The sequence below is a fragment of the Scomber scombrus genome, chromosome 17 (assembly GCF_963691925.1).
Source record: "Scomber scombrus chromosome 17, fScoSco1.1, whole genome shotgun sequence".
Lineage (NCBI taxonomy): Eukaryota > Metazoa > Chordata > Actinopteri > Scombriformes > Scombridae > Scomber > Scomber scombrus.
Window position 1 is genome coordinate 6,506,113 of NC_084986.1, and position 26,453 is coordinate 6,532,565.

Consider the following 26,453-nt stretch of genomic DNA (forward strand, 5'->3'; position numbering starts at 1 on the left):
ATTAGCTGTATAGGCCTTTTTCACAGCAGACATTTTGACATGTCGCTGCAGGAAAGGCATTGGCGCTGCAAATTTGGTTGATTATAAAAGCTCTTTGGATGCTTTTTTTGTTTTAATTCATGCCTGACGAAAAGAAGAACTCTCTCAATTTTGTACTTTTTCCACTTTTTACTCCAAACAGTCCAACAGTTTAACATATATGAATATGTTTTTTGTAAAAATCTGTAATGCCAATATAAACAACCATCTTTAATAGTGTGCAGTGTGTATTTTGTGCAGTATGCTGTAGCTATGGTGTGTGATATAAATGTTAAAGGACTAAAAAGTTGATCAAACTGCTCAGTAGGCTTTATTAATCCTCCATCAAACTCTTTGCATGCTATGTGTCAGAAAGGGCTCAGTTCTTAATTCTGAAGGATTTAGTGTTTAATGTGCTATATCTTTTTGTGAATTGAAGACACCCAAAGTGTGTGAATGAGCGATATTGCAGGTCCTTCCTCCCTGCAGCTGTCAGACTGTACAACCAGTGCTGTTCCCAGTAGTACTTGGACAATTTTCTAAAATGCATTTATCATTGTTTACTTATTGTGCAATATCTAAATAGCTCTTTACTGCCCACTTCGTTCTGCAATAATGTAAATTTCCCCATCATGGGACTGACAAAGGAATATCTTATCTTATCTTATCTTAAATTTTAAGTAGACTGTTACTTATTGCACATGTGGAGATAATGTTTCAAAAAAGCTTCTTCTTCCTGCACTTTATATAATTTATATATCTTCATGTAGTTTTTAAAGTCTTCATTTTGTTCTGTTGTAAACTTTGTATAATGTATGCTGCAGCTACATAACTTTTTTTTCTATTTGGCCCACAGCATATGTATCCGTTTTATAAATTATGCTTATGTGATGAATGACAACTCATCAGTGATTACATTTAAAGCTGCTTTCAAAATTTGGTAATGTGGCACACGGTCAAGACTATGATTTTATATCGTTAAAGAGTTACAGGTGTGTAGTTTTAGGATATGATTAGTATGAAGCAGAGGTTGAAATATCTCTGAAGTGGCATCAGTAAAGGTGCCACTTTTCTCATAGGCTAGGCAAGGCAAGGCAGCTTCATTTATATAGGGCATTTCATACACAATGGCAACTCAATGTAAGAATTGAAACATAAAAACATGCAATTTGAGAAATTAAATGAAACCCAATAATAGTGAAAACATGGAAATACAAATTTATTCGACAACACGGACAACCACCTAACACTATCTCTTCCATAGACCCTTATCATGTACTCTACCAGATGGCCCTCTGGCTCTCTGGACTTGTTTCCTGTATTTCCCATGATTAGCTAATCCTTCTCTTTAGACGTAGTTGTCACTACGAATCCTGGATCTGTTTCTTCGGCACAATCAAAGATAAAAGCCGCCGTACTGTACGGTACCTTTAAGGAGTCAAAGGACTTTTAATACCTTATCTTCCCTTTAAACATGACACTACAGAATAGACAGGTCCAGTGGTATGTCTCAGTGGTACAAAATTTAAAAAAAAAACGTTAAAACATACAATTATGTATGTTATATCATACATAATTGTATGTATATACAATTATCTAAATTGACTTGGCAAGCAAAACGGTTTGAAACACATGTTAATATTACATAGACATAATGTAACAAATGTTTTATGTGTTAGTCAAAATACACTCAGGCGAGAGCTTAAACACAGCAACTCTTCTTCACTCATTCATATTCCCACTTATCCCTTAAAATTATTAAGTATTATCCGTTGCACTGCACAGGAAACTGGTTCAGTACAGTGACTGTCCTGTTCAATTTTTTTATTTTGTTTGTCTTTATAATGGCGTCAAGTCATTTGCATGACTAGATATGAAACCCTCACCCCTGCTCCCTCACCCCCAACCTGTGCTAGCGGGTCAACAATGCACAATATGTTGCAGTCAGTAAAGGCAGTACACACACAATGGATTTAAGTAATGTAAAAAGGGGATTTAGTATAGGAATAAAAAGGAATGAGGATGACAGGCAAGCCAGAAGGTAAGGTGAGTGGAGAAGGCCAAGAAAGGAAGTGTCACACACACACACACACACACACACACACACACACACACACACACACACACACACACACACACACACACACACACACACACAGTACAGGCCTACTTACAGACACAGCTGCTTGTACAAGAGCTCAAAGCCAACAAGGACATCATTATTACATCGTTACATAATTTTATATGCAAATATCGTTTGCTTACCTAAAATAAATAAGAGATAAACAAGGTACAGATGATTAATGAGGACGTTATGAGCCAGCCAGTCTTTGACGTCATAGAGACAGTTTCGTAGTCGGGTCACATCGACCTGGTTCTGTGAATTAATGAGGAGGTAGATTTGAGAATCATCTGCATAGCATTGAAAAGAGATGTTGGACTTCCTCTGCCTGATCTTAACCTAATGTGTGGCGTGACTTAAGTAGAGACAGATTTAAATGACCAGGGAAATCATAGTTTTAACTTTAAAAATACTTTTACCTGCATTGCTTCAAAGATGACAGTCTATATACCTTTATTTATAGTTTAATCCTTTCACTACTCTCTACTTTTTGATTTATTTATCCCATTATCTAATTGTTCTGTTGAATCTTATCCAGATTTGTCTATGTTCCTGGAGATAGGCGATGTGCTTTGTGATTACCTTCAGCATTAGGTTGTATGAGCCCAGTTCAGCAAAAAAGTGAACTGGTTTGACGAAACAGACGGCTGTTCTGTGACCTCCTGAAGGAACACTTGATTTGGTAAACAAATATCCATGGAAAGCTGAAAGGCTCTGTACGTATGTTGACTAATCCGACTGGCATGGAGATATGCCATAAATGCAAATGGTGTTACATTGCGAAGACAGGACATCAGTGTGCCCTGAAACACCCCCCACCCCCACCCCTCCACACACAACCCTCATCACCCTCAATACACACACGTACACACCCTGTTTAGCCTAGCCCAGTCTTTCTGACAGATGTGCTCACTTACTTTGACACTAATTCTGATGTGCACCTCATAGACATGGAGAGCAATCGGATTCCTGCTTGCTAATTGCAACTTGGTTGACGGGTTAATCGTCTGCTTTCTCTGCAGTGCTGTGTGTGTGTGAAGCCAAGGTGAGAGCCTTTTATGTGTTTTTTTCTTGTTATTGAAAGAAATAGGATCTGAACAGGTGTTTTACTATTGACAGTGTTATCCTTAATATTAAGTTATTAGTGTAAGTAGCACCTTTAAAAACATATGACTGATTATCTGATTTATCCTCTCAAGTCTTGTTTAAATATGAGTTATCTGATCATTATTACTAGTATCTAATGTTAAAATGTACTATTCTTGTTTTATTTAATGTACTATTCACTGCCAAAGTGTATGTTACTCCTGCAATCGAGAACAGTGCAGTCAGTATTTTGCTGTACGGAAATTTGAAACGTACATGCTTGAGTGATTTGGTTGTGAAGAATCAGAGTTGGAAGTTAAATCGGTGATTTACTCTTGCTTTAATTGGGAACATTTCCAAACTAAGAAGTGCATCAGGGGGTGTGGAACGTTTTTTTTTTCTCTCTGGAAAATACAATAATGAATGGAAACAGATTCCCTGTATCTAATCCCAAATATGAATGATTTGCTTCATAATTAAACACCAACAATACACTGATTCTGAGCTCAAAGGTCTACTTGTGGAGAGCTTGCCTACTAGCTGTTTTTTAGTTTTTTTTGTTGAAAAGAGAAGTCTTAAATTAACTCTGAGATCATTTTGCAAGTTAATATAACAAAACCCACCGACTACGGCTTCAAAAGCAGTCTGGCGATCTCAACATTACTTATAAGAACATTATTCTTAAGCTAAAGAAGTTTGGTTCAAGGGTGTCTGTATGGGTGTGGTTATTGTATGTAGATGTCAGCATGTGTATATTTGTGACTCATATGGTTCAATTCTTGAGGCATCTGCACATTTTTGCAACATGCATGTATTTCATGCATGTTGCTGGTAGTTTAAGAGTTTGGCTGCACCGTTGGTCCAGTATTATAAAAGCACAGTGTAACAATGCCCGAAAAGTCCTGTAAGAAAATGAGTTGGTAAACCATCTCAACAAGCCACTGACCATTCTGGGAATATGCTGCCCACAGATATGAGTAAGAGTGAACACTGCACTGTTATGAGAAGCAGTGAAAACCACCAACTTGGTCCAAATGCAAAGTGATGCAAAAATGTTGGACAAGCTAAAATAGGAGCTTCCTATTCTTTGGAAGGAAAAACAGGTGGATGCTTATAAGACTATCTTGGACAAACAATATTATAATAATAGGTGTATATGCACCACAAGTCTGACGCATAGTCAAATATAGAGCATATAAGTTTATATTGCAGGTTTTATGTAGATTGATTGCTTAAGTTAAATTAGATTTTTATGGATTGTTAATGGCCCTATAAAGTGTATTCGTGCACTATAAATGCATTTTATAATCGAAGAGTCTGACTATTAAGTTTACAATTTGTATATTTCCCAGCTGATCGGGACTGAAAATATAAACTTTCACGCATAGTAAGAAGGACAAGAACATGGGAGAAAAAAAACATGGAGGTAGCAAAAGGAACATTTCAAAGCCTGCTCAGATTATTATTTTTTTTAATAAATATGTCACTTGTAGTGATGAGCCAACAGACAATTATCACCACACCCTGCAGTTCTCATCATATCTATGGAGCATTTTTCTTCCAGGTCATTATTTTGGTTTTATGAGCTGCAACGTTTCTGTTCTTGTTTTTAAACTCTCATTGCTCTCATGGACCCCACCCTTTTTTTTAACAAAAAAGTTCTGATAAGCTCATTAAATTCTACAGCAGACAAATGAACATAGTGGACCATTTAGCAAGTAAAAAGTCTGATATCTGCCAGAAGGAGAGGGAATATTATAATTGACCCATTTTCACATTTGAGAGCTATAAAAACACCCTACACACGTTTCTTTTAGCCAGACTTTTCCTAATATGACCCACAGTATACAAAAATGGAGACAAAATGCATCTTTTTTAAAATTTGTGTGCAACTGATACACATTTTTATATATGCAAATGTAGCATTTTGACCTGTGTTTATTTAAAAAAAAATCTGCTTTCAAAAATCTTATATTCATTATATTTTCTATTTTTAGTGATTGTGAATGTCTTTTTTCCCTTTAATGAAACATTTATGAATGACTGATGGGGACTTTATGAATGTAATTGGTGTAGAGACTAATTATGAGTCAGAATATGAACAGCATGTGAGGGTTAAGTAAATAATGTGGCCATGAATACAACTCCAAATGAATGATAACGTCAGTGCAGTGTTTGCAGCTTGTTGCAGTGCCCCCTAGTGGCTAAGTGACGTGAATCAATACAAGCAGGTCTAAATTCACTGCCATCTTTTTTCAGTTAACCAGATAATTCATAATTAGGCAGTAGTGCGGAAGTTTGGGTGAAACTGACTGAATGATTCAAGAATATTTGAAATGTTGGTAACAAGAGATTCTGTTAGCACCGTTAGTGAAAATGTCTTGTGGTGTTATTGGATAATTGTGCTAGTTTACGACCATTAAACCAACAAGCTAAAAGTCTATAGCTCTGGTAGAAGTCCCAAGAGGTTGCAGTGCTCACTACACCCTACAATATGAAAAGGGTGAATGGAGCAAACAACGTACTGATTAAATACTAGACACTAATTAAAACATACTTATGAATATTATTTTCCTTTTCTGCCAAGTCAGTCCCACGAGATGCCACTAAATTCTACACACTGCACCGTTAAATAAGTTCAAAAGTCTTTAAGTGTGTGCCGATTTAAGACTGTATATAAGCGTTATCTTCCTAAAATTAGAGCAAACTTTGAGAGTGAAGTCATCTGCATATTGGAGAATATTGAGTGCAAGTACATTTACTATACATGCATTTGTGAGTGTGCGTGTTTTGCATATGAGTCAGAGACAAATAAGGGTTGGTAAGATGAGCAATTCAAAAATATCTTTAAAAATTCACTTAAAAGCAGCATTATGTTTGTTAAAATGTACATTTTTCTATTTTTGTTGGTTTTAAGGTTTTTTTTTAATTTTTTACCAGAAGTAAGACTTAATGCTCCTGAAAATGTAAATGGTGTAACCACAAAAGAATGATAAATATAAATATTTTATCCACCTACAGTGTATTTAAGTGTACTAATTTTTTTTTTTTTATGACATGGTTCCTGATTGACATGATTCCCCAGATTAAATGTAATATTTAGAACAATTGTATCCCATTACCTTTCTTTAATATAAAAAAGTTATAATGTAAGATCATGCCACACTAGTTGATGTGGTGTTTTATTGAGAATTAAGTGTTTTTAAGCGGAGTTAAGTTAAGTTTAAATATAATTATTTGGTACAAAGTTTTTATGGTTATACCACTTAGACATTTTTGCCATAATCCTCTAATATATTCTCTCAAAATGGATTAAAAGCAGAAATGTTATGCTTGGTTCACATTTTAACACGTTTAAATTTGACTTAACCACCTGGACACCAAAAAACGTCACTGACCCATTTATCAATACTCTTATTTGTCAGTTGATGCTACTGTTGGTTAATCTGATATTTTTTTTTTTTCTACTAGAAATACAATGGATTCCCGGGTGTTTCTGAGCCTGATTGGAGTTGTGTACATCTACTGTCAGGTAATGATGCTTCAGTGTAATCAGTAACATATTGCTGGCCAGGGCTATAGCTATGAATTTTTAAGAGGACACACTCAAAAACATTTCTATTGTTGGTGTTTGAGCTTTACTGTACAGCATGACGAACAGTACCAGTAAGAAGTTTGGACACAAGGGAAGTAGGGTGTGTCCAAACTTCTGACTGAAGGCCCACTTCAAATTTAAGTTTAGTCTGATGTGGAAACTTGAAGCCTTCAGTGTTACAGACATCTTATGTTCAGCTGTTAAACTCTGGAAATTAAGGTTTGCATATTCATAGATTCTGGATTTTTAAATTATTTTTGCATGTGTGGAAAAATAACATCACTCACTGCTGTGGTTACTGTTTTTTTTTTATGTGTGTTGCTAAAATTTTCAAGAGATTGAAGTACACCTATGAGAGAAAAATTAACTTTGTTGTCTGCTTGTTCTTGCTTTTGCAGGTCTTTGCAAGTTCTGCTGATGTAGGTAGGGTGCTTCCATAAAATACTTCAGGAAACTTCCACCGATCATCAGCTAAACCAGGATTATACTGGATTATAGTGTACCATGCACTGATATTTAGATGTTGTGCTTAACAAAGAAAAAAAATAAAATAAAAAGAAAACTTCAATTTTTCCATTTTCAGAGTATACCAGAGTATCTGTGCATGTGTATCAGTCATTTCCTTATTTCCTACTTAACATAAGCTATTTTAAACGTATTGTGGTACATCTGTTTATTAGCATGTATTTTTTACAAATAATGTTTACTGTATATATAGTTCCATACAATAATCGGATATCTCTAAAGTGATATACTGTAATGTAACATGTACTGTAGGTTTGGTGTGTATGTTACAGTGAAAAATGACAAGTGTGTCACAGATGTCCAATGTGCATTTTCAGAAACGTCGCGCAAAATCTACTTTGGTGAGATGATGGTGGAGAGTAATGTCACACTGTATGCCCATGCCATCGAGTCAGCTTTGAACAATACTGCCCTCAAAGTGAATTTCCAAGGGAATTCCCACGATGTGGAAGTCTTACTCAGTAAAGTGATTTCAGGTATATTCCCAGAGCAATGTTTTTTCTTTAATACAGTGAGAGGGGGGAAAGATGGAAGTAAGGAACCTGCAAAACACCTCAGCATGCACCATACAGTTGTAAAAAAAAAAAAAAAAAAAAAAAAAAATCCAGATTTCAGCTATAAAAAGACACACTGAGCACACATACATCTTTCGAGTTTTGAAAAGGCAGAAATCTGAGCACCTGTGTTTCTCTTTATAGAGTGCGTGATCATTGGAGACAAATCCACATGCAACTGCACTGAGAATTACTATTGGAGCAATGAAGTGTGCACCATTAAAAACTGTTGTAGTGGATCTGTATGCACGGCAAATTTGTCAGACATCAGACAACTCTGCGTTCCCAAACACAAAGGTAACAATCCTGATGCGTGTTTAATTTTTCTTTGCTTCTGTAAAATTTGTACTGCTATTTTCTTGTGATCATTTTATTGCATTTCGTAAATAAGTATGATATAATGAATGTATAATGGCTGTGACCTGGTTGTCTACCCGCGGCCTTCCAATGAAGTCACTGGCCATTATCAATGGGCCCTTTTTTAAATTTTTTTTAGCCTTTCTGTAGTATGCAGTACAATTTTACTGTTTCCTACATTCTTTGTGAGAGAGACCTGCTCACAATTAATTGAAGGCAGATTTAAACATTTTTGTATAAAAAAAATCATGCATGAATGTAAGGGTTTTAAAGTCAGATCCTGGTGCAACATAGTAAGGAAAAGGAGGAGCTGACACTTGCGTATGTGTATTCATATTCAAACGATGCACACTTCAGTTAAATATAAATTTTACTTGATTTTCATGATGTCATATAAACGTCCAATCAATGTTTGCTGGGATACGATGTGATATCAGAACTAACAGTAACAATATTATTTCAATCAACATAGTTCAAATCAATGGATCAGTTATACTGTCAAAGAGCTCCTGGGATGCAACCAAAGCAACAACGGTACATCTCACTCTCATCTCAAATTTATATATATTCCTGATAATGTGTATGTGATTAAGCCCTGTTTATATTGATATTTCTGCTATTAATACATACATTCAAAATGTAAAAGAGTTAATGCTCTTTATTTTTAAAGCTTACAAGTGAACTTCAAAAGCTGAATGCCTTTGAGAGTGTGAACATTTCTGAGAGGTATTGTACTTTGCAAACTTTATTGTTTTATTATTTTGTGTAATAAAGTGTAATTTATTTTTTGCATATACAGACTAGGTACTAGATACTTCTATATATACGTCTGTTTCTTTCAAAACATATTTGCTGTTGCACATTAGTAGTAAATACATGTAATTCTTAGGCTCACTGGCCAGTAATAATAATATATATATAATAATAATAATAAATGGCATGCACCAACATTTGACATATAGATAAGAGACTGTTGATTTATTAGACATTATTGAGACAACAGAATTTAAATAATTGAATCATGTCAATTTGAATACTGTTTTTGAGGGTGTGGCAGCAGTCACATGTTGTAAGCATGTAAAGTGCTTTATAAATTAAATGTATTATTATTATTATTATTATTATTATTATTGTTATTATTGTTGTTGTTGTTGTTGTTGTTTTGGTAATCACACAGAGACGCTTTCTATATCTTTAACACCTTTCATTGTTCCTCTCCACAATATTAAAGCTCAGACCCAGTTAAGTTTGAGGCAGTTGTCAACGTCGAAGTTCTGACTTCTAAACTTCAAGAAATAGTGACTACGCTGGAAAAAGCATTGGAAGCTGTAATTTGGGTTGACACTGTAGGTCAGTAAAAATGTATTACTATTCTTTTTACATCCATTTAGATCAGGTGTGTCAAACATAAGGCCCGTGGGCCAAAACCGGCCCGCCAAGGGGTCCAATCCGGCCCACTGGATTACAAATGTTCTGCTGTTTCAGACGTTTAAAACATTGATATATATTGGACATTGTGCAAAATGTTGTCAATCAGCAGCTTCTACAAAGTCTAATTTAATCATAATCTGAAAAAACTGAGACATATTGTGGAAATTTCACATATTTTTCTTAACACATCTCAGGCTGTTCATCTGTTTGTAAATAGATGGTTTATTATAGTAAAGTTATTATTTATAGGTTATTACTTTTACTTTTACTTTTATTAGTTTTACTGGTCCGGCCCACTTCAGATCAAATTGACTTGTTCGTGGCACTTGAACCAAAATGAGTTTGACACCCCTGATCTAGATCATGATGACTTTTTACTGCATAATCTGAAGCTAATTTGTCTTCAGTTTTTGTCTGAGCTATGCTTATTGCAAAAAAAAAAAACTTGGTTTACTGTGAACTGCAGTGAATAGCATCTTCACTACATCAACCATAAGTGGAAACAGGTACTAGGAACGAACAATAGACTGATGATTTGTTTTTCACACAGGAATGGTCACCATAGAGTCCCCAGACACTAAAGTTCCCTACGAGACCAGCCAAGAGCTGAAATGTCTTTTAGATGAGAAGTCAGACAGCGCTGGCTGGAACTTGACCAGGCAGGGCGAGCGCTTGGAGATCAACAGTGGCACTGTGGCGAAAGTGAGTCAATCCTGTACCACAGCTGAAAACAAGTCATGTGTGAACATTACGATCCAGGAAGTGACAGGCTTGTGGGAAGGTAAGTACAGAGGTTTTACATTGACAATCCTGACTTAAATTAAAGTATAACTGAAACTAATATTCTTTTTTGTTAAGAAATGAGTAGAGAGAGCAGCACATCCAGGTATTTTGCCCTTTATTATTATGTCCCTGCCTCTTTTTGGGTGAAAGCAATCCTTCTAATTTCACTGGAGGTAAATGCAAATAGCGCCCAACCGATATATCGGTCAGCCGATATTATCAGAAGATTGCGGCCTATCATGGATATATCGGTATCAGCGAATATGTTGTCCGATATGTGCCAATATTGAATAGGCTTTTAAAGCCCATGATGATCGCATCAATCAAACACTATTTCAGTTTTAATTCTACTGTATCTCATTGCTCATCTAAGTCATATATGAGAGAGAGAAAAAAATCATATTGGGTCCAGTTTTATTGTTACCAGTGTGAATGTACCTACATGTTCCCCCGCAGGTACATACGAGTGTGGATTCACTAATGGGTCAGTCAGGCACACAGCCAAGGCACAGCTGAAAGTGTCACTCCTTCCTGACGAGATCTCCCTGGAGTTAGATCCTCTTGTAGCGGACTGTACAAAAATGAAGAGCCCTGGAGATGTTAAAGTGCAAGTCACTGCCACCATCAGACAAAGCAAAGAGAAATATACTGTTTGGTGGAGCTACATGGGTAAAGGGAAAAATGTCCTGAAAACAAGTAAGACAAACATTCACTGTCTCTAAAATCTACATCCTCCTTCCTTCCTCCTTTTTGTCAACTGCACCACAAAAACACAAATTGAAATTCACATTCCTGCAAAATGCATGTAAAATCCTATAATAATAACATTTTAAAGTAATACCTGTCTTTCTTTACAGCTGATGGGAAGGAGAACCCGGTGTACTCTTTCACAGCTCCTATCAGTTGCGAAGAAACCACAAAGACACAATACCTGAATGTCACTTTTGAAAACTCAGTGAATCAAACAAAAAGTGCACGAGTGGATATTTCAGTAGTCTATAGTAAGTGACTCTGTAAAGAATAAAAAATTCCATGTTTAGTAATACAGCTTCTAATCGTTATAACATGCTTGAATTTCAAATGAGTGTATGGTATGATATGATGATTTCCCAGTCTCATTTATTCAAAATGTTGCTTTGCTTATATTTACATTTGCATTTGCTTCTCTTTCATCAACTAATTATTCCCTGCATTTTTCTCCAAGAGGGTGTTTCAGTTTGCGAGGAGGAGTCCCTAGTCCCTGGTGTGATATGGCCAAATACTCCATTTGGACATACCGTGTTTAATCGAAAATGTGAACCAGGCAAGGTTGGCTTTAAGTCCCGCACTTGTGATGGCCCAAAATGGCAGGACGTGTTCCATTACTGTATCAACGAAGAGTTGAACAAAATTTCAGATGCAGCATCTGTGAGTGTGGCATTTGCAACTCATAGCATTGTATGACTTTAGGATTATAAAGTTTAATCAGACTTTTTTTAAAATACATTTTTTGTGGGGGTCTTTAAAACTCTTACAAAGAAATACTGACTTTTGTTTGTTTCACCTTTCTAGCAATTCCAGATGGGACAAGGGGCTACTTCACAGGTGGCCCTAAGTATATTTGAAGGACTTAAGAACCAATCTACATCTAATTCTGATGATCCAGGTAGCAATACAGCTGAAATTGCTGCCTCCATCAGCATTTTAAGTGTGATGGCCATTTCATCAAAAGATATTGACATAGACGAGCGTGTCTTACCTGTAAGCCCTTGTCATTTTTTGTTACATTTACTGTAATACATGTTCAGTTATGAGCCTGAAGTTTTAATTCTTGACTTTAGACAGAGCAGTGTGAAAAAAAAGATATTAACATAAGGTTTGCCTTTCTTGTTGTTTCCGAAACTTTTAACCACATCTCATGGCTTTCCTCTACAGACAGAATTGCTCAGTTGTCATGAAGATGGTTTAGATATTATCACATCAGAATAGAAAGTGAATAGATCAATATAGGCCCAGAGAGGAAAACTGGAGTCCGCTAACAATAATAATAATACTACTAATAATAATAATAATAATAAGAAGAATAAATAATAATAATAATAATAGTACAGAGCTTAGAGCTAGTATTAACAACACTCAAAGACGCTTTACAGAATTAAAGCAAATTAAAACAATAAAACCAAACAGTATAAATGAAAACACAATCAATAAAAGCAATGCAGAGCGGAAGAAAATAGAAAAACAAATAAAAGAAAACAACAAAACAATCAAACATTAAAAGCAGTGATTTGAAGGGGTCTGAATGAAAACCAGAAACAAACGTCAGTCGTCCCAACACATACGATTTCCCTTTATTATCATGTGATGTGAAATTCCACACTTAGATGGTATGACAACTAAACCATCTCCATGACAACTGAGCACTTTGAAATATGTGGAGATTTGGTTGAAAGCTTCAGTAAGAAGTTCAACATTGTTTTTGTCTAAATGTACAGGTTTGTTTTCACTGGTTATGTTTCAAAAGTGCACTCACAAATGAATACTGGTGCAGTTTTTTATAAAGCTCTAACCCTAAAATTGCACTTCACTGCCACATCTTGCTTTCTTTCTTTTACAAGAATGAATTGCTGTCAAATGAGCTAAATCATAAATCATGGGCACAATTGTCATCCAGTGTGTTTTTTAGTTAACCCAAGTAACAAATTCACTCTGGCCCATATAAGGCTGTGAGATTTGTTTACTGGTAGGTTTTGAGTCTGACATAAGCCTGGAAACTGCAAAAATCCAATTGAATATATTCCTGTACCAATAAAATTTACCATAACACTGATTTTTTTCCGCATCATTCTTCTATTTCAGGATTTTGTCAATGCATCAAGCAACATGTTGAACAAGTCCTGGGAAGGGGTCAACGAAACTGTTCTTCAGAAACTGTCATCAGATTACCTTGTGTCTATGGAAGATCTGGTAAAGAATATCAAGATTAACCAGAGCAGCGATTTGAACAGTCCAAATGTAGAACTTAAATTTTGCTTAAATGCCTGTCCTGAGCCCGTGTTTGATATTGGCGTGAATCTGACAAATGGCACCGGACGAATAAGAACTGTTGCTGTGAAAGGTCTAACGAACAAATTAAAAGACATGGCCAACAAAAATTCTACCAACCTCTTATTATCAGTCACAAAAGAAAACAACAGTGATTCGGATTTACAAATTAGTCTAAGCTTTCCCACTATGGAGGGAAAGGAACCTTCATGCGTCTTCTGGAACACCACAACGAATGAGTGGTCGGATAATGGGTGCATTGTCAAAAGTACTGATGAAAACTACACACTCTGCCAGTGTAACCACTTGACTGCATTCTCTATCCTCATGGGCAAGGATGCCCCAGATGACCCCGTCCTAACTATGATTACAAATGTTGGCCTGGGTGTGTCTATCTGCTCCTTGCTGATTTTCCTCATCGTTGAATCTCTGGTTTGGTCAGCTGTGGTCAAGACAAATCTTTCACATTTCCGACACACGGCCATGGTTAACATTGCCGTTTTCCTCTTGCTCGCTAACTGCAGTTTCTTGGTCACGGCTCTTGTAGAGGAAAAGGAACCCTGGTGTCTAATTATAACGGCATGCAAACACCTCTTTTACTTGGCCATGTTCTGCTGGATGCTGTGCTTGAGTGTCATGCTCGTCCACCAGCTCATCTTTGTCTTCAGCCCATTGAGGAAGCGAGTCTTCATGTTCCTGTCCAGCATTATAGGCTATGTTTGCCCACTCCTTATTGTTGGATCCAGCTATGTGTATTACAAATACACCAAGGATGACTACCATGATAAGAAAACCTGTTGGCTAGTTTTTAAAGGACTCTTGGAGGGATCCTTGCATGCTTTCGTCCTCCCCGTGGGAACTATTATTTTGACAAACCTCTTTTCCATGGTGGTTGTCATTCTTACGCTGTTGAAGTCCTCGGTCCCTGATGGCAGCAAGACAGATGACAAGGAGACAGCTAAAAGTATCCTTAAAGTGGTGATCTTTCTGACCCCTGTCTTTGGAGTAACATGGGTCATTGGCTTCTGCTTGCAGATGTTAGATCAAAAGAGTCCCCTGTATAACATTGCTAGCTACAGTTTCACCATCATCAATTCCTTCCAGGTAACTTGAAAGCAACCCACACACCAAATAGAATTGACATTAGGGATGCACAATCCAACTTTTTCTTTACCAATACTAATTCCAGATCCAGCATCTCCCAATTCTCCATTTGATACCATTGCTTACTTTTTTTTACCAAATTTAAAATCTGTAAACCTCACTGCCTTGATTTCATTTGAATTATTTGGTATTTATGGTAAAATGTGGCCGCGTGTTAATGAATGTAATTTATACAACAAATTGCTAGTGTCAATGAAACTTTATTTAATGTAAATTGGTCATGGTATAGTCAATAGCCAAAGGGCTAATTAAGGTAAGTATTGGCTCAGCGCCTATCTGTTGGATATTGTACTGTTCACATCACTAATGGCTAGTCAACTAACACTTAAAGGAAAGATCATGGTCTAATAGATATGATGAAAAATGTATTGTCTTTTTTTTTTTTTTTTTTTTTACAAAGCATCTGTTTAAAAACACAGTTTGAAACCTGTTACCTTTGCTGTTTTGCAGGGCTTTTTCATTTTGATAATGGGATGTATTGCAGAGAAGAAGGTAGGTTTGTCATTTTGTCAATAAGCAGATATTCAGCCTCACACTGTGGTGGCCAATACATTGTTTTAAACTTGCCTTTTAATAAGTAGAATTATTTTGGTGAATTTTTGTAACTGAAATTGTATAACAATGAAAATCCAGCAGAACCACAACACTGCACAGATCCCTTGGTGGTCAAATTCTTACCTGTGCAAAGGAAGGCATGTGATGTCCGGTGGACTGCACTAGGGCCCCAAATTGTTGCCCAGTAATTATGTTGTTTAGTATTTTCCATCTGACTTATATATAAACGTTACATTCATGTTTTTATTAACAGGTTCGAGACGAAGTGTTAAAGCTCTTAACGGTAAGTTTACAAATTATTTCTATTTAGAATTAAATGATGAAATTAAGAAAACATATATTCTAACTCTGTTTGCTTCTATCCTCAGGAAAAATCTAAAGGACATATGCAGAGTATAAAGAAGTCGACTTCAACAACATACACAAAAGACAAATGAAAACTCAGGTCAGTTTTATATTAGGTTATTAATAGTTTCCTGTTTACTTGTGTCCATACATTTTCTATTGTTCAAGATACACGCATTAAAGAAAGTAGAGTAACAATCTCAAAACTCTAACGCAAATCTTAAAAGATGACTGCTTCTAATCTGTAACGGGTGTCATTGTTATTTGTCAGGTTGTTTTATATAAAGAATATCTCATGCTTAAATCTGTTTTGTTATCTTACTTAACATAGTTGGACTGTGAAGGTCATACTAGAAACAATGTTCACACTTAAACAATCGTCTGCAGTCATGTTAGCATCTCTGTGAGGCTTTGCTAAATGCTAACGTCAGCATGCTAACATGAAATGTAAAACATGTTCACCATCTAGGTAACATTTCCAAGTTAGCACTAAACACAAAGTACAGCTGAGGCTGATGGGAAGGATTTGGTCATAAACCAAAATATTAGACAAATTGAAATTTTGACCTGATGGGCTGGTATGTGCTATAATAAAAGTCAGAGGATCACTAAATGCATAGTTAAGGGATCACCTATGTTATTACAATTAATCATTATGGTAAATATATGCACTACATTTAATGGCAATCCTTCCGATAGACATTTCATTGAAAAAAACATAACAACCCAACTTAAGTGCTTTGAGTTGGTCGAAGGTCTACAAAAGCGCTATATAAGTACAGTCCATTTTCCATTTACTATAATATTGGCACTAGATAAAAAGGCAGAGGACCTTCAGAGTTATTAGGCACCATCATCTAAGACCCATGAATATCTATACTAGATTAAGTGCCAATACATCCAGTAGATTTTTAGATGTTTCAATTAATATGTAAAAACTTTCACCTGATAATGGTGCAAGATGGTCACCAAAGTGGCTAAAAATCGATATCAGTATTTATTCACTGTGTTAACCCTTAAAAATCTATAAATGTTTTAAGCATAATTTCATGATGAATGAATGACGGCACATTATTTTATGTATTTTGAAAGATTAGAAGCAGAAACATTCATGATTCAAACGTTCCCTTATTTTGTGTGAAACATTTTGGACACTTCCAACCGTAAAATAGTGAGTTAAAACTTGTATTGTTTGTTGTTTGTGTGTGAATCCAGTCTGTCTGTCATCTCTCCATTTCAGACAATGAAGACCGACCAAATATGAAAGAAACAACAACTCACACGTGCGATATATTGCTCTATTTACAGCCATATTTTAGAGTTTGCTTTGTATCACTCTGTAGTTCCTGGGTAATTCCAATAGTGTAGAAAACTAGGTTATTGTTAACTGAAAGCTGTAAATAAAACACAGCACTGATTGTTTGATGATATTTATTGATTTGATTGAAAACCATTAGTAGTAGTATTGGCACTGACTGTGAAAACAGGGTTGAAAATCAATACTGAACTGTCACTGTATAGCTTTAAGGAACAGCTTTAATTAATACCAGCTTATTTTGATTCTGGATTGTATTTGCTGATTGTATATGGAACAAAATAAGGTTGTTTTTTAAATGTCTGGCTTGGTTTGATCCTTTCATTTTAATGAAAAGTTTGTAAATTTGCACTGTTTGACATAAACCATAACCTGTACTATACTATGTGTGTATAACATGCTATATGTATCTCAAAAATATGTAATGCAATTAAAAAACAAGGAATGTAATTAATTTTATTTCAATGCAAACATATATTTTATAAGAATGTATTGAGCAGACTACATACTGTATGATCACTTTTATCTTACAAATAAATTAAACTTAAGACACAAACGTATGATGCTATCCTGCAGAATGACGCCAGTTTAGACATTTCCCTCATTTAGGTTTTGATCCTAGCTTTCCTTCTGTTTCAGACTCACCACTGCTACTATTTCATGATAAAAAACATTCATTTTATAAGTGACCCCTGTATTATTAACTTATATTTTAGGGGTTGGAGGGGTAGATTTGAGAAGTCTTAACTCTGATGGATGAATGCAGAGGACACGTTAGTCCTGTGGGAGGTGATTCACTTATTTCTCCTGATGACAGTGAAGATGGCCAGTGTCAGAACAACGGTACCCACCGCACCGCCAATCAAAGCTCCCAGTATGCCTTGGTCTATTTTCATATTCTCACACGTCTTACCGGTGTAGTAGGTGCTCTGGCTTGATGCACACCTGAAAAGCAGGAGAAAGAAATATTAATTGCTTTGAATTTAAAAGTCCTACGTACGCTCCCTCATGTATTTTCTGAGTCCTGTGTCACCTGATTGGCAAGATAAAGTTACGCCAAAAGGGCCACTGTTTTTTAAGATCGTAAAACCTACTCTATTGTAGCAACAGAGAAGCAGATCATGAAAGGATTGCTTCTCTGTTGTGGATTTTCTAAAACCAGGAAGCAAGACTAGAGCTTCATCGGAAATTGAAATATTATGCACTACATACTCAATATGTGTACTACTGTGTGAATAAACATAAACAGTCACTTCCTGACAGCTTCATTGCTGGTTGGAGACAGGTAACCATGGTAACCTGTGTCAACTATAAAGTCTGAACTAAATTTAAAAAAAACTATATTACCAAGAAGAGAAGCAGGGTGGTTAACAACACACTTTTCTGTGGTATGTCAACTTACACGGACCTTAAGACTAATGTTAGAACCGCCCACCTCATTAACATATGGAGACAGAAATACAGCTCTCCCCTTTGATCCTTCTCTCGAGGTAAGAAACTGTCTTCTTAATTAAGCTCCGCTAGCTTTACATTAGCTGCTCACAGAAGGCCTATTCTGAAATGTAGACTTTATTTCATCTCAATGTATTTGAATCAGTGAAAACATATAAAATAAAAAAAAGTATAATAAAATCTACTCTCTTAATGATAAGATTTACTTAATCATTTCATAACAGTGATGTTCCTGTCTGGGAAAAATTAAGTAGACTTTACTTAATTAGTTTAAATAAATATTATTTATACTTAAATATGATGAACATTTACTTAATATTTTCAGGGATGTTAAGTTGAGAATAAAGTACATTACACTTGATACTGACTAGTAAGATGAACTTACAGTAATACTTGAAACCAGAATATGATCAGGGTGACTTTTGAACACTGGAAATAAATCGTGTACTCTTCCCGGCAGTAGCCCTGTGGCACTCAAAATTTCCCTGGAATTTTCTAGTTCCTTATTGTTATTTACTTATTATAGTTATCTATTTCTATGTGCACTGGTTTTGGAAAATTGTTGATAAGGACTAACATAAATCACTATTACTACCACTAATGTTTGCAGCAGTCATACAATGCAATAAAGTTAAACTCCGCCCCTGGGAAAGTGTATACCCTAAATTGTTAAACTATTTCTTTAAACTCATATAAGCACAAACTGACTCTGAATGTAAATTCATATATTTTGGAAAAGACGGTTCGCTGAAACATCCCCAAATCTCAAAAAAGGAAATTCCCACATTTCAAAATATAAAAACACATTTATTAAGGCAAATACACATCCTCCACAAATACATACCTGCATGAGGGTTCCCCTTCGCTCTCAACACATACGCCTCCATTCAAACAAGGGTTGGGATAACAGGGGTTGGCAGCACGCGGTTCTCTGTGTTTTATTTCCTCCTCCATGATTGGCTTCTCATCTGTGATGTCGTTACTTGGGGCGGCCGGTTTGACAGGCACCTCTGTCTTGATCAGGTGGGTCAAATCTAACGAAATTAAATCAATAGTTGAATAAAAATATCAGCTAATGCTACATGGAAAGAAACATATACGTAAGCTCAGACAAGATATGTGAGATGAATTATATTAAATGAATTGGTTGCTTGCAGAATTTATGGAACAGTAAAATAAATGTCAAAAATTGTAGCTTAAAAACGTCCTTCCAGCTTTTTTTTTTTTTTAGCAGATTATTTCTTCTTATATCTTCCTGGGAACCAAGGAAAAAGTGTCTTCCAATTTCTGTTTTTTGTGATTTTCTACCTATGTATTACTTCAAAAAATATCTCATAAATTTAGACTTTTTAAAATGCATTTTAATTTTTAATTTCATAGGACCATTTTAGTGTGAAAAGAAAACATTTAGAAGATTTAAAAAAAAAAATCAGAAAATCAGGCTGTGTAGTATTATATATATATATTAATCCAAGAATATTTAATTTGATTAAGAAATGTTATCATTCTGGATTGTTTCACTAGCTTGTTTTTTGCAAGTACATCTTCTACTGAAACTGAACGCATTGCCAAATCTCAGAAAACTTTGTTGTCAATTTATAGAGAACATTTATGAATTGGGCTCCAGTTTGTATGGTTATAGGGTCATTTTGACACCCAGGAAGCTCATGTAGCATATGTGTGAATCTATTATCATGGTGTAAAAAAAACATGAATAAATGAAAGCATTTATGGAACAGTAAAATAAATGTTGGAAATTTTAGCTTAAAATTTTACTTTTTTTTTGTAGATTATATATATCACCAGTCACCACATAATGTGATATAGGGCTAGCCACATAAGAGCTGATATTTCTCACCATTGAAGTCAGCAATAATGATGAGGTCATTGTTCTTTAGGAAGCTCCTCCTGTGCAGATGCTTGTGAGAAATGAACGTGCCCCAGCCATAGTCTTGATTGCGGTAGCAGTTGCAGCTGGGATCCCACGAAGCTCCTGAAGCTGCTGTTGGTTTGTTCCAGCGGTCGTGAGAATCTGAGGGGCAATCGCGTTAAAAAGCAACACGTTATACATTTTTCATCATTCAGTGCAATAGATACATTTGAAACCTTGAAGGAGCTGTGATAGTGACAGTGATAGAAGTTGTGATATTGATACTTAATTCCATATATTTGTGGTTAAAACAGGATGTCAGGGTAGGAGATAAGGTAAAGATGGATTGTTTCAAATTAACAAGTTTAATTAGAACAAACAGCATTTTGTATTAATGGTGCATCAATTACAGTACGTAGGTGTGATGACAACCCTAACCCTAACCCTCTGAAATCCTAACTGTATAAAAATCACCAAAAAATCACAAAAAGTGTGATATTGGCAGTCGTAAATATTTTATTATGGCAGGTCTGAGGATTAATTATCACTTTAAATGTCAAATTAAGTTAGGACTTAAAAGGTCCTGATTATTGATTTGGCAATACTTATGTTGATTACAAGTATGTTTGAAATGACACATGATTTAAACGTGTCCCTTGAACTGTCTGGGTTACTGAAAGAACGGTTGACAGAATGAGTTGTTAATTATCTAGAGCGACCAGGACAATGTATCTTGAATACATTCCTTTAAATGTTTTTTTTTTTAATGCTGTGAAAACCACAAGAAAAATATAATTCACCTCCATTGAATTGGGGTGGAGTATAAATCTCAAAACCTGTGCAAACCTGAGCATGGTTACACACCACTAGCTGTAGTTTAGGTGGCAGCAGCCGTGACCTACCTGTGGTGAAGCTTCTTGTGGAAGACATCCTCAGTTTCACATCGGGGTCTTGGTCCATGGCAACAATGGTTAACTGCCTATTTTTGGCAGGCCACTCCATCACTGCATCATTTTCCCCACTGCAGAGGTGCATGGTCATACCAACATAGTCTGTGTAGGTATTGTCTCTCCCACTTGGGTAAACACTGATACCAAATGCGTAGCCGTCTGAGTTGTAGAAGCACTTGCTTTTAACCGGAGTGCCAACAGGGGTTTCGTCAAGGAGGCTACTAAAGTTTGAGATTTGCCAAACAGCACTGGGGCAAACGGTCTCGGTAAGAGCGATGTCATCGATTAAGATGGCGCCCGAGGAGCTGGGTGATCCCCTGATGCCTTGGAAGAAATAGCGGAACTTCTTTGTCTCCTTAAGTGACACATGGGCAATTTTCCAGGCATCATCTCCATCACCTGAGAGACAAAAAGCAAGTAATTTAATGACCATTGTTAAATAATTTATAGATTAAACTAGAAAATTCAAGTGTATACTCAATTGTCGCATGAGTGACACAATAATATACCTGTGAAGCTGTGGATCTTCTTGACACTGGTAATATTTCCTGTCCCATCATCAGCCCTGGTCCATATCACAAGCGTGTCCCCAGCTGCTCCAGTCATTTTGTAGAAAAACTGCAAGCACTGTTCGCCTCTCTTGGGGTAGAGGATACGTGACTCCAGCATGGCGCTGTTTCCAACTGCGCCGGAAGAAGTGTCAAACTTCATGAAGTAGCCAGAATCTGAAAAGACAAATGGTGACCCGTACGTATTTTGTTAATAGGCCTATTTTCACAGAGGATATTTTCACATTTCAGAGCAGAAAAAGCAGAGTGATAAAACATTAAATTCAGCTGCCTTTTTTTCAGTGTCATATATTTTGCATGCTGACTCACCGTCATGGCTTACAGGGACACAAAAATTACCAAATGGCACATATGTTCTTACACAATGCTAAATAAGGTTTAGATATATATCTAATAAAAATAAAATGTTCATATCAGTCTGTCATGTACAGTATATGATTAATAACTTTATTTATATAGCACCTTTCAAAACAAAGTTACAGAGTGCTTTACAGTAAAAAACAGATAATGCAAGTAAAATATCCAAAGTAAAAACAAAATATACAATAAATTAATAACACAACAAATATCAACAGTTAAGAAAAAGCCATACAATAAAAGTGAGTCTTAGGATGAGATTTAAAAAGATAACACTGAGTAATTATCTGTCATATGAGCGTGAGACATATATTATAGGTGTTTTACATCCAGGAGGCTGCTGTTTCAAATTCTTGTTCCATTACATTGGTCACTGAGATAAATAAAAAAAGGTATTTTGTTTGCAAATTGTAATGAAATAAAAACTACAAAAATAAAAATTCCAATAACCTTTATATGGGGCTAGACTGATACCTTTTTTAAATCAAATTGCATTAGATTACAAGATGTTTTCTTATAGGATTTAGCTGAGATCTATGTTTGATATACCATTGCATATGATATTAAAAAAATGTTCTCCGTACCTCTGCAACGCCCTTCCAGGGTGTGATCTGTATCGACTGGACTGCTCAGTGTCTGGACCCAGTCGGCATTGTCCTCCTCATTCTGGATCATTCCACAGATGTTGATCAGCTCAAAGGAGCATTGGTCCAGAAGAGTTTGAGTGTTGGCTGTGACAGAGCAGTTATCAACAGTGAGTCGACAAAGTTTAAAAGCTTAAGTGTGTCCGAAATCACTGAAAAGCCCAATCTGAGTGTATGTGAACTGCTTCAAGTCGTCTCATCACACTGGGCTCCTACCTAATATAAATCATGCTTGTAGCTACGACCCCAAAACTCAGATTTGAGGTGAGCACAGAGAAACACAGTAGATGTTAGAGGAGACACTCACCACAGTCGTACATGCGGTTCAGTCTGGTGATGTCGACCTCGCTGAAGTCGAACCGCTGGCCGATGACCTCATTAAAATACGGTATGCTGGTGGTGATTGTGGGGATGCTTTCGTTCTTGTTAAAGGACAGTGGTCTGTAGTGCATGATGGACTCGTAATCGTACGCCGTGTTCAGATCAGTGATGAAGTCGTCCTCATACTTATTGAAATTGTGCTCCTTCCCTGTGAGGATAGATTAACATTGTCACTGATATGTGTGAAACAGTACAACCACACAACATGTAGAAGCTGTAAAACCTTTGCTTTTACATGTCAATTTTGTATTGTCAGTTGTTTGTATTTGTGTACTTTCATTACAAATTACGTTAATGTCTTTTTGGAAAAACCAACTTAGCGAAGCATGATTAAAGGACACAGTCTGATACATTGCAAATAAAACCAGGGCTTTAACTAGCATGAGTGACATAGAGGTTTAATGATGATGAAGAAGTATTTACACTCTACAATTTCATGTTAGAGGTTTTAAGATCAACCCCATTGTCTGAACATGCTTCAACATCCTTCAGCTATCAGGTTGCTAAATACTGACTGTAGTCATTTTAAATAGGTGCCTTCAATATGAATGTTCTTAAATCACGGCCTTATTTATTGATCTATTTATTTTTAACCAAAACAGTCGGTTGTATTGTGTTTCTGCGATGTATCTTATAATGTTTTTATTTATTTATTTATGCTACGAATGTCAGTTTTACTTGCCTGACCCTTGTGTGAGTCAGTATGCGTGGGCCGCACAAGGTGTCAGTGTGCACTGTCCTTATCTGTTGTCTCTGGCACAGCCCAAGATAATAAAAAAAAAATCAGATTATGGCTGTGTAGTGATAATAATTCAAAAATACATTTAATTTGATTAAGAAATGTGATCATCCTGTACATTTTCGACTGAAACTGAACGCATTGCCAAATCTCAGTGTGTGTTTTTTTGTTTTGTGTAAGGTCTGGTAGATTGTGGAACTGAATTGCCCTCTGGGATAAATAAGTAATCTGAAACTGAATCTGAATACCTGATAACTTTTCATCAGTGTTCACCAGCTAAATTTTAACATCAGCATATTAGCGCCGCTGCGCCTAAATACAACCAAACAGAGATTTGAAGAAACTTGACTGTTTGACTAAATAAATAGACTAATAAATCTCATTTATTTATGATGACTGAATTTGCTGATGATGTAAACTGTGGATGCACTGTGCAGATAAGGTTGAAAGCGCCACAACAGCAAATTGAGTGAACCTTGTAGTGAGTTAATCTTTGTCAAAATGTTTCCGAGGTAAAGATTGAACTTTAAGTCTCAATCGTAAGCCATCATGTTCCTTAATCCTTAAAGTGCTTAGAAAACAAGGTGAATGTGAACATGGAAGACTGTGCAGCACAACAGAAATGTCCCGAACACCTACCATGAAGTTGTCAACTTTATTTTAGGGTTCAATCAATAAATAAAACGTGAAATCTGTGATTATTTCAAATACTAATAAAGGTCACAGGGTTTGGTTGTTGGCTGTCAAAATTCAGGGAATTTAGACTCATGTTGACGTCAGTGTTTCTAAAATTTCAGCTACAGCTCTGAATAAAAATTATGAATTAATTGCGACCTACCTTCTTCAATCTGGTCCCACCAGATCTTGACATAGTCATCTCTATCGGAACGAGACTGTTCGTGGTAAAAGCCCAGAGCGTGCAGGAGCTCGTGCTCCACAACGGCTTTGGTGTCACACCCGGCTCCAATGGACAAATTCTGGCCTACTCTATCATCTCCCACATATGACCAGCATCTAGATTAATTCAATGGAAAAATCTAAACACATCAGCATTTCCTAATCCTTGGTTCATAATGTCTCAAGTTAAAGGATATAACAGCATGACCCATAAAGTTGCGCAACCGTTGAGATGATTTCTGAGACTACAACTCACCCAGAAAGCTTAGTGAAGGAGATGTAGCTGGCCTCTCCCTCATAGGGCTTGAAGTCCACACAGGATCTCAGACGGTACTCCTCAAAAGCCTGGAGGATCACACCTTTTGCATTCAGATCTAAAATAATAGAAATCAATAAAAAAAAAATCAGTGCACGTTTTACATACTCATCAAATGTATTCATTACTAGAAAGTACTTCCATTGTGCACAGCGTACCTAATTAATCTGTTAGGATGTATGCTATAGGAAACTTCCATCTTCTTGTTTCATCGACGATTGCATTTCTGCTGGGCTACAAGACACAATGAAAGCATTGAGAATGTGCTTTTATGTCTTTGAAAACACACAAACGCTACACAGATTCTCAATATACTTACATTACCGGCGATGTCTCCCTCAAACAGGTCATCTAAATCTAAGATTTTAAAATGTCATGTTTAGTATATATGAATATCAGTCAACAAAGCTTATGATCACAGTACACAAGACTTGGCTTAACAAATGTACCTTTATTGATCTCAAGTATGTCGTCTCTCAGTTCGCCTTCATCCGCATCATCACCTGGAAGATATATTTATTGTTAAAAGCCACAAAAAAAAGTAACATAATGAATGTAAGAGCTTGTATTATGTGTGCATGTGATCAATAAAGTTAACAGGAACCAACCGGTACGTGTCGGCACAGCTTGCACCTATAGCACACAAATAGAGACAGCTCTCAGTTCACACAGTCCGCTGCAAGATTATTTCAATTCACTTTAAAATACCTTAAAAAACTCTTTACCTTCAAAATCACTAAAACTCCAATCAGTGCAGCAATCTTCATCAAACCGTCTCTGGAGCCCATCGTGTTATCCAGACTGAAATGTGTTATTGATGTCAGTGTAAACATGCCCATAAAGGCAGCAGCTGAAAGGGAACTTTGATCGCTGTTATAATGTTTAATGAGTAACAAGCATTTCACACGTGTCTTCAGTGTTACTCTAAAGACATTTGGTCAGGTGTACAGGCGCACATATGTAATGAAAGCCATAAACTGTTGACCCTGGAGGATTTAACAACAGATCTATATGAGCTGATCTCAAATCTAATAAAATAGGCAATTATATATTGATTATAAGTTTGACCTCTGATCTCCCTGTTGCTGAGGATACCTGTTTTTTTTTATACTAAGTCATGTAAGGTACCTCTTCACAATGCAATCTAGTCCGTGAGCCAGGGCCTCAAAATATGGAAACCGTTACCGAAAAAGTGGCAAAGGCTACCATACCTTTTCTGAAAGCCTGGAATCTCAGCTTTTCAATGATATATGATGGCCATCTGACAAGAGTAGCTGTTTTGAGTTATCACACATAATGTAAACTAAGGTTGAGAAAAATAATGCGTATAAATCAAGCAGAACACTGACAGCTGAAAATCTATATTGGACATATTGGAATATTTTATTTTGTTATGTTTGGTAT

At 36.1% G+C, this 26,453-nt stretch overlaps 2 protein-coding genes across 2 annotated transcripts; one reads left to right on the forward strand and one right to left on the reverse strand.

The window, feature by feature from the left end:
- Nucleotides 1-6,704: 6,704 nt before the first annotated feature.
- adgrf3b (adhesion G protein-coupled receptor F3b) lies at nt 6,705-15,651 on the forward strand. The gene is made up of 16 exons (XM_062437698.1): nt 6,705-6,758; nt 7,220-7,244; nt 7,664-7,822; nt 8,045-8,197; nt 8,730-8,791; nt 8,928-8,983; nt 9,489-9,607; nt 10,239-10,469; nt 10,928-11,167; nt 11,329-11,472; nt 11,676-11,878; nt 12,023-12,211; nt 13,310-14,599; nt 15,110-15,151; nt 15,468-15,497; nt 15,583-15,651. The coding sequence occupies exons 1-16, from the start codon at nt 6,705-6,707 to the stop codon at nt 15,649-15,651; spliced, it is 3,066 nt and encodes a 1,021-aa protein (XP_062293682.1).
- Nucleotides 15,652-17,668: 2,017 nt separating this feature from the next.
- Nucleotides 17,669-25,837, reverse strand: mep1a.2 (meprin A, alpha (PABA peptide hydrolase), tandem duplicate 2). Its single transcript, XM_062437700.1, is given in 14 exon segments — nt 17,669-17,819; nt 19,171-19,360; nt 20,185-20,358; nt 21,099-21,545; nt 21,656-21,871; nt 22,657-22,803; nt 23,024-23,245; nt 24,675-24,850; nt 24,990-25,107; nt 25,208-25,283; nt 25,369-25,406; nt 25,499-25,552; nt 25,658-25,682; nt 25,775-25,837. Coding segments are annotated over 14 exon segments (2,097 nt in total).
- Nucleotides 25,838-26,453: the final 616 nt, after the last annotated feature.

Bases quoted from the DNA above. Each gene is read 5' to 3' on its own strand.
- adgrf3b (XM_062437698.1), top strand. From the start codon at position 6,705: ATGGATTCCCGGGTGTTTCTGAGCCTGATTGGAGTTGTGTACATCTAC. The intron at 8,198-8,729 runs GTAACAATCCTG...CAATCAACATAG, and splicing joins CTGCGTTCCCAAACACAAAG to TTCAAATCAATGGATCAGTT. The intron at 11,168-11,328 runs GTAAGACAAACA...CTTTCTTTACAG, and splicing joins GAAAAATGTCCTGAAAACAA to CTGATGGGAAGGAGAACCCG.